This window comes from Hemitrygon akajei, chromosome 11, assembly GCF_048418815.1.
Source record: "Hemitrygon akajei chromosome 11, sHemAka1.3, whole genome shotgun sequence".
Taxonomy (NCBI): domain Eukaryota; kingdom Metazoa; phylum Chordata; class Chondrichthyes; order Myliobatiformes; family Dasyatidae; genus Hemitrygon; species Hemitrygon akajei.
The window spans coordinates 63329073-63349163 of NC_133134.1; the positions used below are offsets into that span (position 1 = coordinate 63329073).

Here is a 20091-nt window from a genome sequence, read left to right on the forward strand (position 1 = left end):
GTCTATTATTTTTGTTCCCTTGAAGGTATATTTTTAACCTTTCGAAGTGAATTTTTTGTTTAATATCAAGATAATGGTTTTTTGTAAAGTATTGGTTTAGTTTAAGATGGCGTTATTGTTTCTTTTTTCGTCTTCTTCCTATAATGCATCGCTTATCATAGTTTAAATACTTCTTGATTTGTTTGGGTTATAACCCGATTTATAAACTTTTAATGATTTTATTCCCTTTTTCTTTACAACTCAGCATATTAAGAAGCGCAGTTTTTAGTACTGCAATCATAATTCTTAAAGTTCGGGTGGTTTTTTTATATATATCCGTTAAACACGGAGTGGTCTGCCGCTGATATGGGGGTAGAGTTAGTTTCATTTTTTCTTTTTTCTAGCCATATTTTGGCTTTTTTTCTTTTTCATACGGGGGTGGGGGTTGGTCTGTTTTCTTTTTTAATTTTTTTCTTATCAATTTGTTTCAGTTTTTTTACTTGGGCTGTTCATGAACTACAAATATGTCTACGATGACGTCACTTCCGGGTCCGCTCTTTATTTTTGTCCCTCTTCCGGATGCATGAGTTTATAACATGGTTAACCCTTTATATACCAAAGGGATGACTTTAGAAACATGGTTCAAACCATTAACTTTGTGTCTTGGAATACTAATGGATTAAACCATCCGATTAAACGAAAGAAGATTTTCAAAGTATTCCAAAGACTTAATGCTCATATTATTTTTGTACAAGAAACTCATATGAGGAAGGAGGACAAATATCGCTTTTTTAGGTCTTGGCGGGGTCAACAATATCATTCGAATTCGAATGCCAAAGTTAAGGGAGTTTCAATTTTTATTGACTCCTCTATTACATTTGTTCAACACGATATCCTTTCGGATCCGAATGGTAGATTTTTGTTAATTACGGGTTTACTCGGTAATAAAAAGGTTGCTATGGTTAATGTTTATGCCCCGAATGTGGATTGTCCTGACTTTTTTAAGTCCTTATTTACTTCTTTACCTAATTTAAATGAATATAAGTTAATAATGGGTGGTGACTTTAATTGTTGTTTAATTCCTTTGATGGACAAATCTACAACTATTCAGACTCTACCCAATAAGTCGGCCACTTGTATTAACTCCTTTTTGACTGATAATGGAGTTTTTGATATTTGGAGATTTCGTCATCCTAACGACAAAGAGTTTTCTTTTTTCTCACATGTTTATCACTCCTATTCGAGAATTGATTATTTTTTTATTGACTCTTGTTTTATTCCATCGGTAATTGGTTGTAATTATGATATTATAGCTATTTCTGACCATGCTCCATTAAAACTTTCTATTAATTTTACGGATACAGCTTTAAATGCTAGACAATGGCGATTTGACTCTACCTTATTGCAAGAACCGGACTTTATTAAATTTATGAAGGAACAGATTGATTTCTTCTTTTCAACTAATTCCACGGAGGATATCACATGCGGAACACTTTGGGACACTTTAAAAGCGTATATACGTGGACAGATTATCTCGTATTCTGCTGGTCTGAGAAAACGCATTAAGAAGGAAACTTTTTTACTGGTTGATAAAATTAAAGAGATTGACAAGAAATATTCGACTACTCCTAGCATGGAACTTTATAAACAAAGGGTTGAACTTCAAATGGAACATAGTTTATTACTTACATCTCCGATAGAAAATCAATTAATGAAAACCAAATCTGATTTCTATATACATAGTGATAAATCAGGAAAACTGTTAGCTAGTCAGCTGAAGAATGTTTCAGTTAAACGCCAGATTACTAAGGTTCGACAGCAGAATGGGGATTTGACAGTTAACCATGATGACATAAATAAGTCTTTTCAAGACTTTTATACCTCCCTGTATAAATCTGAATTCCCTCAGGATCATAATACCATGTGTGATTTTCTCGGGAAATTGAATTTTCCAAAACTATCATCTGATGATATTTCAGTAATAGATACTCCGTTTACGGATGCGGAAATTAAAGGGGTTATTTCCTCAATGAACTCTGGGAAAGCACCAGGTCCAGATGGGTATACAGTAGAATTTTTTAAATGTTTTTCTGATACTCTATCTCCTTGGCTATGCAAGGTGTTTGAAGAAGCAATTAGATTGGGGAAGTTGCCACAATCTTTTTATAGAGCTTCCATTTCTTTAATACTGAAGAAAGATAAAGACCCTACTGATTGTGCATCCTACAGACCAATATCTTTATTGAATGTGGATTCTAAGATTTTTTCCAAGTTGCTGGCTTCTAGGTTGGAGAAGGTATTACCCCAAATTATTTCGGAAGACCAAACCGGTTTTATTAAAAATCGCTATTCTTTTTTCAATGTTAGGAGATTATTGAATATTGTTTATACTCCTTCACATAATACTTCAGAATGTGTTATATCATTAGATGCGGAAAAAGCATTTGATAGAGTTGAATGGCCCTACTTATTTTATGTGTTGGAGAAGTTTAATTTTAGTCCGACCTTCATTTCTTGGATTAAACTGATATATCAAACTCCAGTAGCCTCGGTGTTTACTAATAATCAAAGATCTCCATTTTTTCGTTTATTTCGGGGCACTAGACAAGGTTGTCCTCTTAGTCCATTACTATTTAACATCGCCTTAGAACCTTTGGCAATTGCCATCAGAGAATCACAGGATATTTTGGGTATTAATCGTGGAACAGATATTCATAAGGTATCTTTATATGCAGACGATTTATTATTATTCATCTCTAATCCTGAGAAATCTATTCCAGCAGTCTTATCATTGTTGGCTCAATTTAGTGAGTTTTCTGGGTATAAGTTAAATCTTAATAAGAGTGAATTGTTTCCTTTGAATAGACAGGTCCCAAATTATGGCATTTTACCTTTTAAATTAGCTAACGATTCTTTTACTTATTTAGGGATTAAAATTACCAAAAACCATAAAGAATTATTTCGGTTTAATTTTTTACCCTTAATTGATCAGATTAAAGGTTTGTTTACTAAGTGGTCACCATTATCTTTATCTCTGATAGGTAGGATTAATGCTATTAAGATGGTTATTTTACCTAAATTTTTATATGTTTTTCAAGCGGTACCAATTTTTATTCCGAAATCTTTTTTTACTAATGTTGATTCAAAAATTTCTTCATATATATGGCAGAATAAAAATCCCAGGTTAGGTAAAATATACTTACAGAAGACAAAGAAGGATGGTGGGTTGGCATTACCCAATTTCAGATTTTATTATTGGGCAGTTAATATTAGATATTTGATATGTTGGTTGAAAGAATGGGATGGTCCTTTTGGCCCTCATTGGGTGAGTTTGGAAACCAAATCGGTTTCTGCTTATGCTCTGGGTTCTATCTTAGGGACATCTCTCCCTTTTGCTCTTTCTAAATTGCCGAAGCGAATTGACAACCCGATAGTTAAATATACCTTACGTATATGGTTTCAATTTCGGAAATTTTTCGGGTTGACTCAATTCATGTTAAATAGTCCTATTGTATCTAATTGTTTTTTCCATCCCTCAATTATAGATCATGCTTTTTTGGCTTGGAAAACTAAGGGATTATTAAGATTTTCCGACTTATTTTTGGACAACTGTTTTATGTCCTTTGAGCAACTAGCTAATAAATATAATTTGCCTAGATCTCATTTTTTTAGATACTTACAGGTTAGGCATTTTTTAAGTATGGTACTTCCTTCGTTCCCAAATTCTCTGTCTTCAGATACTTTGGAAAGTTTGTTTGAATTAAACCCTTTTCAAAAAGGGCTTATATCAAAACTTTATAATATAATTATGAAGATACGTTCAGTGCCCTTTGATAAGACCAAAAATGATTGGGAAAGAGAACTTAATCTTATTATTCCTATTGAGAATTGGGATAGAATTCTTAAATTAGTTAATACATCATCTATATGTGCCAAACATTCATTATTACAATTTAAGGTTGTACATAGGGCCCATATGTCCAAGGATAAATTAGCTCATTTTTATTCTCATATAAACCCTATTTGTGACAGATGTCATTTAGAAATCGCTTCTTTAACTCATATGTTTTGGTCATGTCCACTTTTGAGAAAATATTGGAAAGATATTTTTGATATTATTTCGGCGGTATTGAACATTGATTTACAACCCCATCCTATTACCGCAATTTTTGGTTTACCGATGATGGACTTACTTCACTTATCTCCTTCCGCCTGTCGAATGATTGCTTTTCTCACTTTGATGGCTAGAAGATCTATTTTGTTGAATTGGAAGGAAATTAATCCTCCCACGGTATTTCATTGGCTTTCTCAAACTATGTTATGTCTAAATTTAGAAAAAATTAGAAGTGCTGTATTTGATACTTCTATTAAATTTGAAAAGATATGGAGACCATTTATTCAATATTTTCATATGATGTAATGGCCCTGTGCCGGGCTTATTGGTTTTTTTTTTCAGCTTTAATCGTATGTATGTTGAGAGGATCGGAGTTGATGTCATTGATGTTTATGTATACTCGTGAGATACTATGAACAGCCCTTTTTTTTTCTCTTTTTAAAAGTTTTTTTTTATTTTTTTTTTCTTCTTTGTTTTTTTTTTCTTTTTCTTGATACTAGATTAGTAGATTAGCTAACTTTCTTAGATAGATTTTTTTTTCTCTTTTTTACACTATATATTATGAAATATCTAAACTTACCTTGTTCATATATATACTATATGGTTTATGTTTTGGGAAACTTACTTATGCTCTATTCATTGTTTATGTATTACTTTATGTATAATGGGAGTCTATATATTTGTAATCCCTTACCATTATTTGAATTGTATCTCATTCATAATATTCTAAATATTAATAAAAAGATTGAAAGAGAGAGAAGGTTTCTGCTGCATGGGGCTTGCTCTCCATATCGTACTGTTCTAGCTTGCGTACCATGTAGACTGCTAAGGCGCAACTTCCATGGTCAACAGGCCTCATGCTTCTCATTGAATCCACTTTACATCAAAATAAGTGTAGGAGGGAAAATGCATGCAATCAATGAAACAAATAGCTAGGAGTCCCTGAAAATAACAAGGCTCCTAATAGAACCAACCAAACATCAGCTACTCACGGTGAGCCCTCACATCATTCCCCAGCTGAGCTGACTATAGAAGAACACAAGCCAATTCTTCCCACCTTAGAAAAGATATTCAGCAAGGAGACAAAAGATTTGCATTTACACAGCAGTTTTCACAACTTCTGGACATTACAGTTCATAATGCACTTTCAAAACATGGTCACTTTCACAAAGTGGGAAACAATTTAGCCAATTTGAATTTGACAAGCTCCCACAAACCACCAAATGAAAATGAGCAGAGGAACAATTTTTGCATGAGACTGCTGGAGATCAATGTGACTCTACAGACTGAGCTGATTTAAGGCCGGATAATGGTAGAAGGGGTTGTACTTCTGCAGAGTCATTTGTGATTCTGGACTGCACAAAGTATTTTATAAGTGTATAATACAAGTGACATACACAATTATCCTGTAGTAAACATAATTAAGGTCACATGGGGTGCAGCTTTATAAGGCTTCAAGCTTACATCAAGTTCCCTCAGAATCAGATGAGGAGTAAAGTCCCTAGGTATAAATACCATGATAAATATGTCTGAACCATGAAGCAACAATCAATGTTGATCTTCCATAAGGTTCCTGAACTAACTGATTCCATCAGTCAGAACAGCAGCATAATCAGGCAGAAGATACCAAACTTGAAAACAACATATCAAACTAAAGGACAGCTTCAATCCCACTCTCGAACAGACCGCTTGAGGAGTAAGATGAACTCCTAACCTCACAATCTACCTCATCAAGGCCCATGCATCGTAATGTCCACCTGCACTGTACTTTCTCTATAACTGAAATGGCAGTAGTGTGTTCTACATTCTGGTATTGTTTTTCTTTTGCACTCTCCTGACGAACTTGTATTTCAACATCATCATAATGGATCTTTTTCACATTATGTCAATGTACAAAACAATAATAAACCAATTCCAACGAGTCCTGAGATTGTCTACCACTACTACACTCCTCTTCTTCTGAACCACGGAGGCAGAGGTAGTGCCAGAGACACAGTCGCTGCATCTCTGGTAGGTCGTCCCCACCCCCCCCCCTCACAACAGTATCCAAAGCTGAATACTTATTATTGAGGGGAACAGCCACAGGAGTATTCTGCACTGGCTACCCATTTCCTTTTCCTCTTTTGACAGTCACCAGGTATCTGCCTCCTGAAACTTTGAAATTACTACCTCTCTGTAGTCCCTAAATTTCACCTCCTCATTTTCCCATATAAGCCAAAAGGGTATTGACCTGCAACTCCATTTACTTAATATGGTCCCAAAGGAGCTGCAGCTCGGTGTACTTTATGTAGATGTAGCTATCAGGAAGACTGAAAGGCTCCCAGAGTTCCCACCTCTCACACAAAGAGCACATCACTAACCCTGGACTCATTCTCATGCACTAGCTGCTCACTAATAGACAAAGAAAGAGAGAAAAATAATTATAGAAGCTTACTTAGAACATCTGTCTGTTCTCACAGAAGCCGGTTGAGCCAAAGCCTGACCACTCTAACATTATCCACTCACACAATGACCACTCCTACAATTCCAAACAATGTGTGCAGGCATCCAGACAAACACAATTGTCTGAGAGAGGTAATTAGCAGCCACTGTGTGTCAGCTGATTTTAACAGCTGCAAGATTATCGAGTACAGATGACTGGAGAACAATGGAGTTCAAGCTTGAATCTGTTGCTTCTTACAGCTCTTTAGATCCCAAATGGCTCAGGCCATTGGATCCCAGAATCAGAACAGCACTTACAACAAGTGCCTCTTAGGAGCAAATTTCAAAACCCACTTTAAATGAGTATTTAGAAAATTAGTCCTGTTACTGTTTGAGGCTATGAAGCCGCTTAGCAAAATTGTCAGAAGTATCAGAGTTTTTGCAGGTAATGCTGCCTCTCTCTGCACTGTAGAACAATCATCCTTTCAGCTTGGACGAATGAGGGATGAGCTTGTATTCACAGTTTTCTTAAAGGGCTTGACAGGGATGGTGTTTCCCATGTCCAAAAACAGGGATGACAGTCTCAAAATTAGAGTGCAGGAGGTGATAAATCTTTGTAATTCTCCACCCAGGTGGGCTGCGGAGTTGCTTAGTAATTTCAAGGATAAGATCAATAAATATTTCAGAAGAGCTGAAGAATAGAGGAATAGCACAGGAATCCCTATGTTACAGCAGTTCAAGCAATTGTCCATTACAAAATTGTTTCACAAATCACTACCAAAAAACTTTCAGATACAGAATAAAAACTTGTTCTTATGGAATTTATGATTAAAAAATATCAAAATAAACAGAAAATATGAAAGAAATAACAAATGTTGTCAACTTCTGTCAAGAGTTAGTGTTACAGAAAAGGCAACACGAGGTTTTCTAGGACCACAGTGTGAGGGTGTACTGTAGATAAAGTGGTGAGGCAGATCAGTCAGGACGTTATGAAATGGTAAGGCAGGTACTGGGCCTTGAATTACTTTTTCTATTTCTCCTTCTCATACCTCATGTTCAAAATGAAGCGGTAACAGTAACGATACACAAATGTAACAACTAATGTTAGAGCTTAATACTAATCCCCATTCTTAATTTATGGACAGCTGCTTCTGACAGCTCCCTCTGGACAGCAAGTACCATATTTCAAAATTTTAGATAAAGAAGTCTTTATTGAACAATGAATTATAAATTCTGTATTTGGTGGCCCGAGTTCCACACTCATACCTATCAGGGGGAATATCATTAAAAACTATAGAACACCAAAAGATCTGGATAGAGTGGACATGGAGAGGATGCTCCTATTAGTTAGAGAGTCTAGGATGCAAGGCATAGCCTTAGAATAGAGGGATGTCCCTTTAAAACTGAGATGAGGGGGAATTTCTTCAGCCAGAGGGTGGTGGATCTGTGGAACTTACTTTATCGTAAGTCCAGCAGATTTTCCTCTTGGTTCTAAAATAACACTAAGTTAAGACAAACTTTGTCCAGTACACATTTTACCAGCTGATTAGCTACTGGGCAAATTGACCACTTCCTGAAAAGCCATTGCCAGGACTCAAACAAACAAAGTGCAAACATTCTGGACATCCAGATGGAGCCTTTACCAATTGTATAGACAGTACCTTCAGCCAGCAAGACAAACATGGACGGGCTCTGACCCCAACACCAAGTGTTGAGAAAGTGGACATAGAACTAATCAATTTCTCATCATAAGTCAGTCTTTGGGAGATTTGGTAATATTTTCAAAAAAGTAAACTTTATCTCCACCACTGTTGTTTGAAAGAATTAGCAAACATGCTAAACTAAATCAAGACTACCCTTCTGCTAAGCCTGAAACTTAAGATGCAATGAACACTCACCTGTGCTGCTTCTGGACAGGCTTCAGTTTCAGCCTCCAGTCAGATGGAGATTCCTCATCCTGAGCCCTGGTAATGATCTGTGGACTATAGGAGTAGTTCCCTGCAGGAGAAATGAGAAATAGTGCAACATGAACTAACAGTGCTTGAGGGCGCCGTGTTCTCTGCCCACTGATCCAAGGAGAGTGGCGAAGGGAACATTTCGTCCAGCTGTTTCCATCACTCCTACCATCACAAAATATTTTCCATATCTCTCATCCATTTACTGCACACATTACAAAGGGTTACAACCCTTGACAATACTTGTTGGTTGTTTCACATTTTTCTTTACTTAGTTACATTTGATCTCATAAATATCATAAGAGTACATTTTTATTCAGAATTTACACTGTACTTCCATTCTTAACTTGAATGTGCAGGATGTAAGAGGCCACTGACAGTAGTGCATCATGGGACTATCTCTCCCGACCATCAAAAGAATCTACACAAGGCACTGCCTCAAGGGGACAATATGTATCAACAAAGACTCCACCACCTAGCCTACACATCTTTTGCAGATACAATTGGTCAGGAGGTACAGAAGTCTAAAGACCCACATCACCGCATTTAAGAACAGTAATGCCCCTTCAACCATTCAGTTTCTGAACCAATCTTCACAACCTCAGTAGAGCAACTTTGCACTACAATGGACTTTTTGTCTTAATTTTGTTCTTCCTTGTATAATTTTTGTGCAAATATATTTTCATTGCATCAGTACATACTTACATTCTTGTAAATATGACAATAAACTTGACTTCAATCTTGTCCTTGACTTCAGTTTCCTAGCTCACATTCCACAGCCACCATACTTTCTCTTCACAAATCATGAGTCAATAGCAGTAATTAATATGCTCTTCAGATTGATCACTCTATTAAACCTCCATAAGACGTAGGAGCAGAATTAGTGCATTAAGCCATCAAGTCTGCTCCACCATTCAATCACAACTGATTTATTATCCCTCTTAACCCTTTTCTCCTGCCTCTCCCCATAACATCTGACACCTTACTAATCAAGAACCTATTAACCTCAGCTTTAAGTATACACAATAACTTGCCCTCCAAAGCAGTCTGTGACAATGAATTCTACAGATTCACCACTCTCTACCTAAACAAATTTCTCCTCATCTTTGTTCTAAAGGGATATCCTTCCATTCTGAGGTAATGCCCCCTGATTCTAGACTTCTGCACTGTTGGAAACATCCTCTCCACATCCACATCTGATATTTGCCTACGTTCACTAATCCAAAGACCATTCTCTCTTGATCACAGCCTTTGAAGATTGGCCTTGGAATTACTTTCTGCTACCTGTATCTTTCCTTTTTATTGAGTTCTTGGAATGTGGATATTGCTGCCAAGATTGAAATTTAGTGTCCAATCACATTATAACTCAATTTCAACTCATTACAAAGATTAACACTCAAATATTACCTCTCAACAATAATGATCAGTTGGGCACAGAGAGGATGTATATTTATCTTTATTGGCTCTGTTCTCAAGCACGTGAATTTACACATCTGAATACCCATGTGCACAATCACTGGGTTTCCCTGGCCCTTCATGGACAGTTAAATAAGAGAAGAAGTAATATCCAGGAAAGGGAGCCTACAATGGGCAGGCATTCCTCATGGTCCCTATCTGGTTGCCATGTGCCCAATATGGGGCCATCTTCAATGGTTGGTCTGAAGAGAGTTGTTACTGCTTGTATTCCTGAAATGCTCCATTCAATTCTTTTCCTTATCAATCCATAATGTTTCCATTTTGTTGGCTCGAGGTCACCTGACTGAGTGCATCAATTTCTCATTGGATGTGGCCCAAATGCTACAAGTAGCATTGCTTTATGGCCTTTCCTCTCACCTTGTGCCTTAGGTGATCTCCTTTGCTTTTCTCCAAATCAGACTGGTTCAAACCAGTCCAACCAACTCACCCAAACACTGGGCCTTGCCAACCAGATCACAGGCTTTAAATATACACAAGTATCTGCAAGTCTGCCATTTTACATGACGAACAGCTTCTTATCTGAGAATGGTCTCAGGTTTAGCAGATCATTTACATAAATTCCTTATGTCTTCAGTCAACTGTTCTGATTAAGTTATCCCGAAGCAAAAATCAATTCACCAAACAGTTCACAAAATGGCAGCTGCAAGGATAGTCTCACAAAATGACTGCCTTCATTCCTGCCATCACATGGCAAGAACAAATATGTTTGCTTTGACTATTTCCACCGGCCCGGCCTCATTCCTGTTCACTGATTTGTAGATTGTAGTTCTTTCTGACCAACAAACTGCTGCACTTTAGGGAGAAGACACTCACTGCTCTGGTGTGCGGTTAGTAAAGAATAATCAAGAGATCCAGTGCTGTAACCCAGTGATAATGATGGAATGTCTGATATTTCTGTCAGTGTAGTGTTTCTATGGAGAATATCTCCATATTTCTGCCCACTCAACTTGAAACTGAAACATTACTTCTATTCATTTAAAAATAGTAAATAACTCTCTAAAGTTCTCCATGTTTCCTTTATTTCAATAGACAATAGGTGCAGAAGTAGACCATTCGGCCCTTCGAGCCTGCACCGCCATTCTGAGATCATGGCTGATCATCTACTATCAATACCCGGTTCCTGCCTTGTCCCCATATCCCTTGATTCCCCTATCCATAAGATACCTATCTAGCTTCTTCTTGAAAGCATCCAGAGAATTGGCCTCCACTGCCTACCGAGGCAGTGCATTCCAGACCCCCACAACTCTCTGGGAGAAGAAGTTTTTCCTTAACTCTGTCCTAAATGACCTACCCCTTATTCTCAAACCATGCCCTCTGGTACTGGACTCTCCCAGCATCTGGAACATATTTCCTGCCTCTATCTTGTCCAATCCCTTAATAATCTTATATGTTGCAATCAGATCCCCTCTCAATCTCCTTAATTCCAGCATGTACAAGCCCAGTCTCTCTAACCTCTCTGCGTAAGACAGTCCGGACATCCCAGAGATTAACCTCGTGAATCTACGCTGCACTTCCTCTATAGCCAGGATATCCTTCCTTAACCCTGGAGACCAAAACTGTACACAATACTCCAGGTGTGGTCTCACCAGGGCCCTGTACAAATGCAAAAGGATTTCCTTGCTCTTGTACTCAATTCCCTTTGTAATAAAGGCCAACATTCCATTAGCCTTCTTCACTGCCTGCTGCACTTGCTCATTCACCTTCAGTGACTGATGAACAAGGACTCCTAGATCTCTTTGTATTTCTCCCTTACCTAACTCTACACTGTTCAGATAATAATCTGCCTTCCTGTTCTTACTCCCAAAGTGGATAACCTCACACTTATTCACATTAAACGTCATCTGCCAAGTATCTGCCCACTCACTCAGCCTATCCAAGTCACCCTGAATTCTCCTAACATCCTCATCACATGTCACACTGCCACCCAGCTTAGTATCATCAGCAAACTTGCTGATGTTATTCTCAATGCCTTCATCTAAATCGTTGATGTAAATCGTAAACAGCTGTGGTCCCAATACCGAGCCCTGTGGCACCCCAGTAGTCACCACCTGCCATTCCGAGAAACAACCATTCACCGTTACCCTTTGCTTTCTATCTGCCAACCAGTTTTCTATCCATGTCAATATCTTCCCCCCAATGCCATGAGCTCTGATTTTACCCACCAATCTCCTATGTGGGACCTTATCAAATGCCTTCTGAAAATCGAGGTACACTACATCCACTGGATCTCCCTTGTCTAACTTACTGGTTACATCCTTGAAAAACTCCAATAGATTAGTCAAGCATGATTTGCCCTTGGTAAATCCATGCTGGCTCTGCCCAATCCTATCACTGCTATCCAGATATGCCAATATTTCATCTTTAATAATGGACTCTAGCATCTTCCCCACTACTGATGTTAGGCTGACAGGACGATAGTTCTCTGTTTTCTCCCTCCCTCCTTTCTTAAAAAGTAGGATAACATTAGCCATTCTCCATTTCATTAGAGTTCCTTCCTTCATGTCTCCAGCTTTGTACATACGTTGCTAGGACTGGAGGGCTTAAGTTATGAGGAGAGGCAAGAGAGGTCGGAATTGTTTTCCTCGGAGCAATGGAGGCTGAGGGGTGACCTTATGGAGGTTTATAGAATTATGAGCGGAATCAGTCAGGTAGATGATCACAGTGTTTTTCCCAGTTTAGGGGCATCTAAAGCTGGATGGCAAACAAGAGAAAATCTGCAGAAAATGGAAATCCAAGCAACACGCAAAAAATGCTGGAAGAACTTAGCAGGCCAGGCAATATCTATGGAAAAGAGTACAGTCAACGTTTTGGGCCAGGACCTGAGTACTGCCAAAGGGTCTTGGCCCGAAATGTCGACTGTACTCTTTTCCATAGATGCTACATGCTGGTCTGTCAAGCTCCTCCAGCATTCTGTGTGTGTTGTTAGAACTAGATGGCACTAGTTTAAGGTGAGAGGACAAAAAAATGACTAGGCCCAATATTACTTGGATGCAAAATGGCTTGATGTGGCAACTGCTCTACACATGACCGCATGAAACTGCAAAGCTGTGCACACAGCTCAGCACACCCACAGAATCCAGTCTCTCCTCTATAGGCTATCTATCCTTATAACCATATAACAATTACAGTACAGAAACAGGCCATCTCGGCCCTTCTAGTCCATGTCGAACGCTTACTCTCACCTAGTCCCACTGGCCCGCACTCAGCCCATAACCCTCCATTCCCTTCCTGTCCATATACCTATCCAATTTTACTTTAAATGACAATACCGAACCTGCCTCTACCACTTCTTACAGCCTTAATAAAATAGTCAGCATAATCAAAGACCCCACCCACTCCAGATATACTTTCTTCTCCCATCTGGCAGAACGTACAAAAGCCTGAAGGCTCAAGGACAGCTTCTGCCCTTAGCCAATGCCAACAGGAAACAACCTATCCAGATATGGTTTCCACCATAGGAAACAACCTATCCAGATATGGTTTCCACCACAGGAAACAACCTATCCAGATATGGTTTCCACCACAGGAAACAACCTATCCAGATATGGTTTCCACCACAGGAAACAACCTATCCAGATATGGTTTCCACCACAGGAAACAACCTATCCAGATATGGTTTCCACCATAGGAAACAACCTATCCAGATGCATAAACACAAGAGATGCAAGAAGCCTTGAGCAGCACACACAAAATGCTGGAGGAACTCAGCAAGTAAGGTGGCATCTGCGGAGGGGAGTAAATAGTCATCGATTTGCTGAGACCCTTCATCAGGGCTGGAAAGGAAGGGGAGAAACATCAGAATAACGAAGTGAAGGGGCGGGTAGGAGTACAAGCTGGCAGATGATTGATGAGACCAGGGGAAGACCAGTAGGTGAGGGAGAGGCATGAAGTAAGAAGCTGTGAGGTGATAGGTGGAAGAGGTAAAGAGCTGAAAAAGAAGAATCCTTTAGAAGAAGGCAGTGGACAATCGATGAAAGGAAAGAAGGGCACCAGAAGGATGTAATGGTCAAGTGAGGAGAAGGCAAGGGTGAGAGGGTAACCAGAATGGGAATGGAATGGGATGGGTGGAGGAAATGATTAATTACCAGATGATAAGCTTCAATCAAGTGTCCTCTCATTCGTTTAAACAGACCCAAGCCTGCTCTGATAATCTACTCTCACAAGTCCACCCAACCATTGTTCCAGCAAATCTTCTCTGAGCCGCTTCTAATGCATGAATGTGAATACAAATTGACCAACAAAATATTTAACTGCCTTAGGAATATTGAGAATAGATGTCCAAAATTTGAGATAAGCTTAAATATATCAAAGTAAAAAATTATATGTTTTGTTAAAAAAGTAATATCATTTAATCATGATCGTCAAATTGTTATACAATAAAAAAGGAATTATATTTGTATCCTTGGACCGTATCACTCATGCTACAGGCACTGTAAATACTGTACCACTCATTGTGTACCATACACTAAATCACACTATATCACTCACTTGATCACCAGACACTACATTCTCAATATATCCCTCAGAAAAGGCATTGCTTTAAGTTGAGCATCACTGAACATATATAAATTTTACTTTGACTTTGAAAGATTTAAGATATTACTTAAGGCTGAATATTATAATAAACTGTTCTCTGTCAGGCGTAAAGATAAAACAGGAGTTGTTCCTCTCCTCTTGAACTCAACAACCGTAAGACATAGAAGCAGAATTAGGCCATTCGGCCCATTGAGTGTACTCTACCATTTGATCATGCCTGATTTATTTTCCCTCTCAATCTCATTCTACTGCTTTCTACTTGTAACTTTTAACACCTTTACTAATTAAGACCTATAGAACTCCACTTTAAATCCTTCCAATGACTGGGCCTGCACAGCCATCTGTGGCAATGAATTCCACACAGTTACTACTGTCTGGCTAAAGAAATTCCTCTGTTCTAAAGGGACATCCTTCTATTCTGAGTCTGTGCCCTCGGATCCTAGACTCCCACTATTGGAAAGATCTTTCCCACATCCACTCTGTCCAGGGCTTGCAATATTCAAGATTCAGTGAGTCCCCCCGTCATTCTACTCAACTGCAGCAAGTACAGGCCTACAGCCATCAAACATTCCTGATATTATTAACCCTCTTCTGAACCCTCTCCAATGTCAGCACATCCCTTCTCAGATATGAGACCCAAAACTGCTCACAATACTCCAAATGTGGTCTGACTAGTGTCTTACAAAGCTTCAGCATTACACCCTTGCTTCTATTCTCTAATCCTGTTGAAATGAATGCTAACATTGCATCTGCCTTCCTTACCACCAACCCAACCTGCAAGGTAACCCTAAGTTATCTCCAGCAAGAGAAAATCTGCAGATGCTGGAAATCCGAGCAACACACACAAAATGCTGGAGGAACTCAGCAGGCCAGGCAGCATCTATGGAAAAGAGTACAGTCGACATTTCAGGCTGAGACCCTTCATCAGGACTTGAACGATTCAAAACGGTCTTGGCTCAAAACATCGCCCGTACTTTTATCTATACTCTAGTTTCTCCAACATACTGAGTGAGTTCCTAACTTGTGTCCCAACTCTTCTTGCTCCTCCCATTTCTGTTTAGAAAATTTTCAACGTCTTTGTTCCTTCTACCAAAGTACAGGATCATAAACTTCCTTATACTATATTCCATCTGCCACTTATCTGTGCTTTCTTCTAATCTGTCCAAGTCATTCCGTAGACTCCTGCTTCCTTTTAAACTGTCTCCTAGTAAAGACAATAAAATTCACTACCACTTCCCATGTACCAGGCAACGGTGATCCCTGCCCTCCTATATTCTTCCATGACCTGGACTACATACAGCGGGAAAGGGAAAAATATTGCCAATTCTGTCTCAGTTAAATGCTCCAATTCACTGGAAGTACAAGCAATGCACACCCAGGACAATAACCCCAGTATTCAGGCCCTTCTTAGCATATTGAGCAGGCTACATCACTCCTATCCCCAGCAACAGACTCTGACAACCGACTCTATGTTTCAAGTTCTGCATATGAAGGAATTACCAGGTAGACAGAGGAAAGCATTCAAGGATGCGCTCAAATCCTCTCTGACAAAATTCAACGTGTGCACTGTCTCCTGGGAATCTCTGGGCAATGAGAACATAAGACTGCAGAAGGAACATTCAGGAGGGTATTGAGAACCTTACGTCAGTGTACAAGAAAGGTGGAAAGAATGCATCATTCCCCAAACCACTCACCCATCTATCCGATCAATTCCCACACTTGCCTCATCAGACACCTCAGAACCCACAGATCTGGAACAGAGGAAAGTCACCCCCGACCCTGGGGAACTGCCATAAAGAGTTTTGGGCTATGCTGAAGTAAGGTAAGGTTATTAGAAGTTATGTTGTACTTCTGCCAGTCTGCTATGTTTAGAGCTCAAAGGTGTATGGAGGTCATTTGATGGTCAGCGTCCTATGCACAGGAGGAATTGACTGCACAGTTATACCCAGACAAGCACAGAGCAAACTGTGAAATTAGGATTAGAAAGTGACTGTGTCACAAAGAATTTCTTACTATGTTGAGACAATCACAGAGTCGGTTACAAAGCAGCTGAAATCCATTAAATATGGGATAAATAGGAATTATAAACTAAAACAGGACAGTTCCCAGAATATCTAACACATTCATCTAATAAAATATCCAAACCAGTACTCTACTGTTCCACAGAAAGACCTTGAACTAAAGTCACTGCTATCTCACTGAACGCATAGGAGCCAAACTGCACACAGCAAGATCCCAATTGGGATAAACCTTCACAGTCCCCTGCCCCTAGAACTCTCACATTCAAAATGACTCCGGATAAGTTTAAAAATAAAAATTGTCAAACACATTTAAATTATGCCAATTTTAGTTGAGTTAAGTCATTAACCCTGACCAGAAGACCAAGACGAAGACCTTGCTCTTCTTCACAACAGGGCCATCAGATCTGTTTTATCAGCCGGAGATGGTGAACAACTCCTTTCACTCTTCCACCTCCTTTTACAGTGCAGCACTCCCTCCTAACCAGCCTCCGAAGCTCTTTAGATCACAAAGCGCTAAGACTCAGAAGAGACAATACTGGTCAATATGCTCAAAGTGCTGGAGAGTGTAGAGAGGAGATTCTCCTGGTTGTTGTCTGGGATGGAGCAATTATTGTTGAGGAGACACTGGAAAAGGTAGGTCTGTTTTTCCTTGAGCGGAGGAGGCTAAGAAGGAACATTATTGACGAATATAAAATAACGAGTGCTTCAGAAAGGGGAGACTGTTGGAAATGATTCCCCCATGAGAGATAGGAACATCTCCAGGACAGAAGTTTAAGCAAAGAGTTAAGAAATTTAGAAAGGGAAATGAGGAGTGGTAGCTACCTGAAAAGCACAGTCAGAAGCTGGATTACTGGCAGTTTTACGAAGTATCTAAATGAGGGCTTGAACTGCCTGGAACGTTGGGCTATGAACCAGTTGCTGGGAGATGAGTTTCATGCAGAAGTCAGCATGGTCAAGTTGGGCTGAATGGCATTCTTCCATGCTGCACAATTCTGTGAATCTAGGACTCTGTGAGTACCACACATCCAATGAGCTTAACCTCACAATCCTAAAACAACTTAACAATTGGAAACTTCTCAGAAAATACGAGAACAATTTGTTCAATATAATGTTTGATATGCTTTGCATTTCAGGATCCACGCTGCAAGAGACGAACATTTCAGTCATTGTTTGATACCCAGAGGCAACAAGAGCTTCACTGCATAATCAAGTGGCATTGTTTTTAAAGAAATGTCCAGTGATCAGCTTTCAGGGTAACAGAGTGAGCTGCTAGATGCCAGGCCCATGCTGGCAAGGATCCAGAAAGCAACAGGAAGACCTTTGGTCGAGTTAGGACTGAAGTATGCAAATTAATTAACCAAGGCACTGGTTATCTGCGTGCACTTGACAGACGTATTGCCTGTGTTTGTCTTTGCTGCTGCCTCCAACTAACCTATCTCACATGGTCAGTGATGACGCCACATATTTATCATCACAATATCCCACCTTCCCATGGTAACTGGAAACTGAATAAGCTCCCCAGTCTGCAATTAGTTTACCGTGACTGTTAATCAAAGAATCTTTGTTCCCATTTGAGTGGTTTTACAACCAATAACCCAAGGATCCAAAGATTACCTAAGGAAGCATTTATGCCCCATGATGTTTTTGTGGGTTTTGAGGGAGATTAACTTCCAATTCCTGAGAAAATTGGCAGTTGCAACCTACACACCCTCTCCTTGATTGAAAGTTTGGATTCCCAGTTGTGGGAGATAAAAGAAGAGTGGAGTTTGTTTACTTGGCTTTTTTTGGTTGTGTTAGGCAGCGTCGGGTAGCGTAGTGGTTAGCACAACACCTTACAGTACCACTAACCCAGGTTCAATTCCCATCGTTGCCTGTGAGGAGTTTATACGTTCTCCCCGTGACTGCACGTATTTCCTCGGGGTGTTCCGGTTTCCTCCCACAGTCAGTAGGTCAATTGGTCATTGCAAATTGTCCTGTGATTAAGCTCGGATTAAATAGGGGGAATGCTGGGCAGCACAGCTTGAAGAGCTTGAGAGCGTTGTGTCAATAAATATCATAAGGTGTAGGAGCAGAGTTAGTCCAGTTCATAGAATTAGCTCCACCATTGAATCATGAATGATTTTTCAACACCATTCCCTCCCCTTCTCCCCATAGCCCTTCATTCTCTTCCCAAAGTGAATGATGATTGAAATCGTTAGGACAGCAGTGAATTCAATGTCTGCATTTAATACTTCTATTGATCACCTGACTACCCGGTATGGGATGCAGGGGTGTGGACACACACAAGTGTTAACATGCAGCCAGAGTGTGTTATGAGATCTGAGTCATTCTTTCAGGGAAATTATGGGTTGGGCACAAAGCCAATGGCAGCTGGAAAGAGTCAACTATTTTGCAACCATTCCCACGCAGGACACAACAAGCATGAAGGACGTTTACTCCTTCCACTAAATGCCACACAAGTTCAGCCACTTCACTGTTTGTGGAAGTTATACAAACCTCCTCTCGCTGTTCAGTCAGGCATCACTCATAGACTACCTGCCCAAGCACTTATACAACAAGCTTCTGAGAAGAAGGTAAACATGAAAGAGAGTTAGCTTTCCTTCAGAACTACAAAAGAGAGAATGTGAGTTGGTTTTCAGTTGCAAACAGGGTGGGCAGAGATGGGTACAACAGAGGGAATAGCTGTGACAGGCTGAGACCTGAGCAAGGACCTGGAACATGAACCTAGACCCAATGCAATTTGCCTGCTGCCGCAACAAGTCTACAGTGGAAGCAACTTCACTGGCTCTTCACTCGGCCTTGGCCCACCTGAAAAACAGCAGTACCTCCATCAGGCTGCTGTTTATTGATTACAACTTGGTGTTCAACAGCATCATCCCCTCATTTCGAATGAACAAGATTCAAAATCTGAACCTCTGTACCTCGATCCTTGACTTCCTCACCCAAAGACCATGATTAGTGTGGATGGGTAATAACATCTCGTCCTTGCTGACAATCAACACAGGCTTACCTCAGGGTACTTAACCCACTGTACGACTGTCTCTGTACCCTTACTCATGATTGTGTGGCTAGGCACAGCTCAAACGCCAACTTTAAATGTGCCAACTACACCACTTGTTCACAAATCCTAGATGGTGACAAGGAGGTGTACAGGAGTGAGATCGATCAGCTGGCTGAGCGGTGTCACAATAACAACCGTACACTCAACGGCATCAAGACCAAAGAATTGATTGTGGACTTCAGGAAAGGGAAGTTGGGAGAACACACACCATTCGAGATGGAGGGGTCAGCAGTGGAAAGTGTGAGCAGTTCCAAGCTTCTGGGTGCAAACATCCCAGGAGGTCTATCCAAGGCCCAATGTATTGATGCAACCAGGAAAAAGGCATGCCAGAGCTACACTTCATTGGATGTTTGAGGAGATTATCGGTAGCACGATATCGATACGCAGCAGCCTCTCCGGACTCTGGATTGGGGATTACCAAATGTTATGTGGTTTTTCTTGTGTGGTCTGTTTTGTGCTTTTTCATAATATCATTCCGGAGAACGTTGTCTCATTTTTTAACTGCATTGCATTTGTGGTTTATAAATG

The 20091-nt window shown here is 39.8% G+C and overlaps 1 protein-coding gene across 2 annotated transcripts in view; it reads right to left on the reverse strand.

The window, feature by feature from the left end:
- Positions 1–20091, reverse strand: part of LOC140735658 (MICAL-like protein 2) — a 118177-nt gene that overhangs the window by 44069 nt on the left and 54017 nt on the right. For both annotated transcript variants that reach the window (XM_073060969.1, XM_073060970.1), the window contains one exon: positions 8413–8512. In XM_073060969.1, the coding sequence (XP_072917070.1) occupies positions 8413–8512 (100 nt within the window). The remainder of the gene's footprint in view (positions 1–8412; positions 8513–20091) is intronic.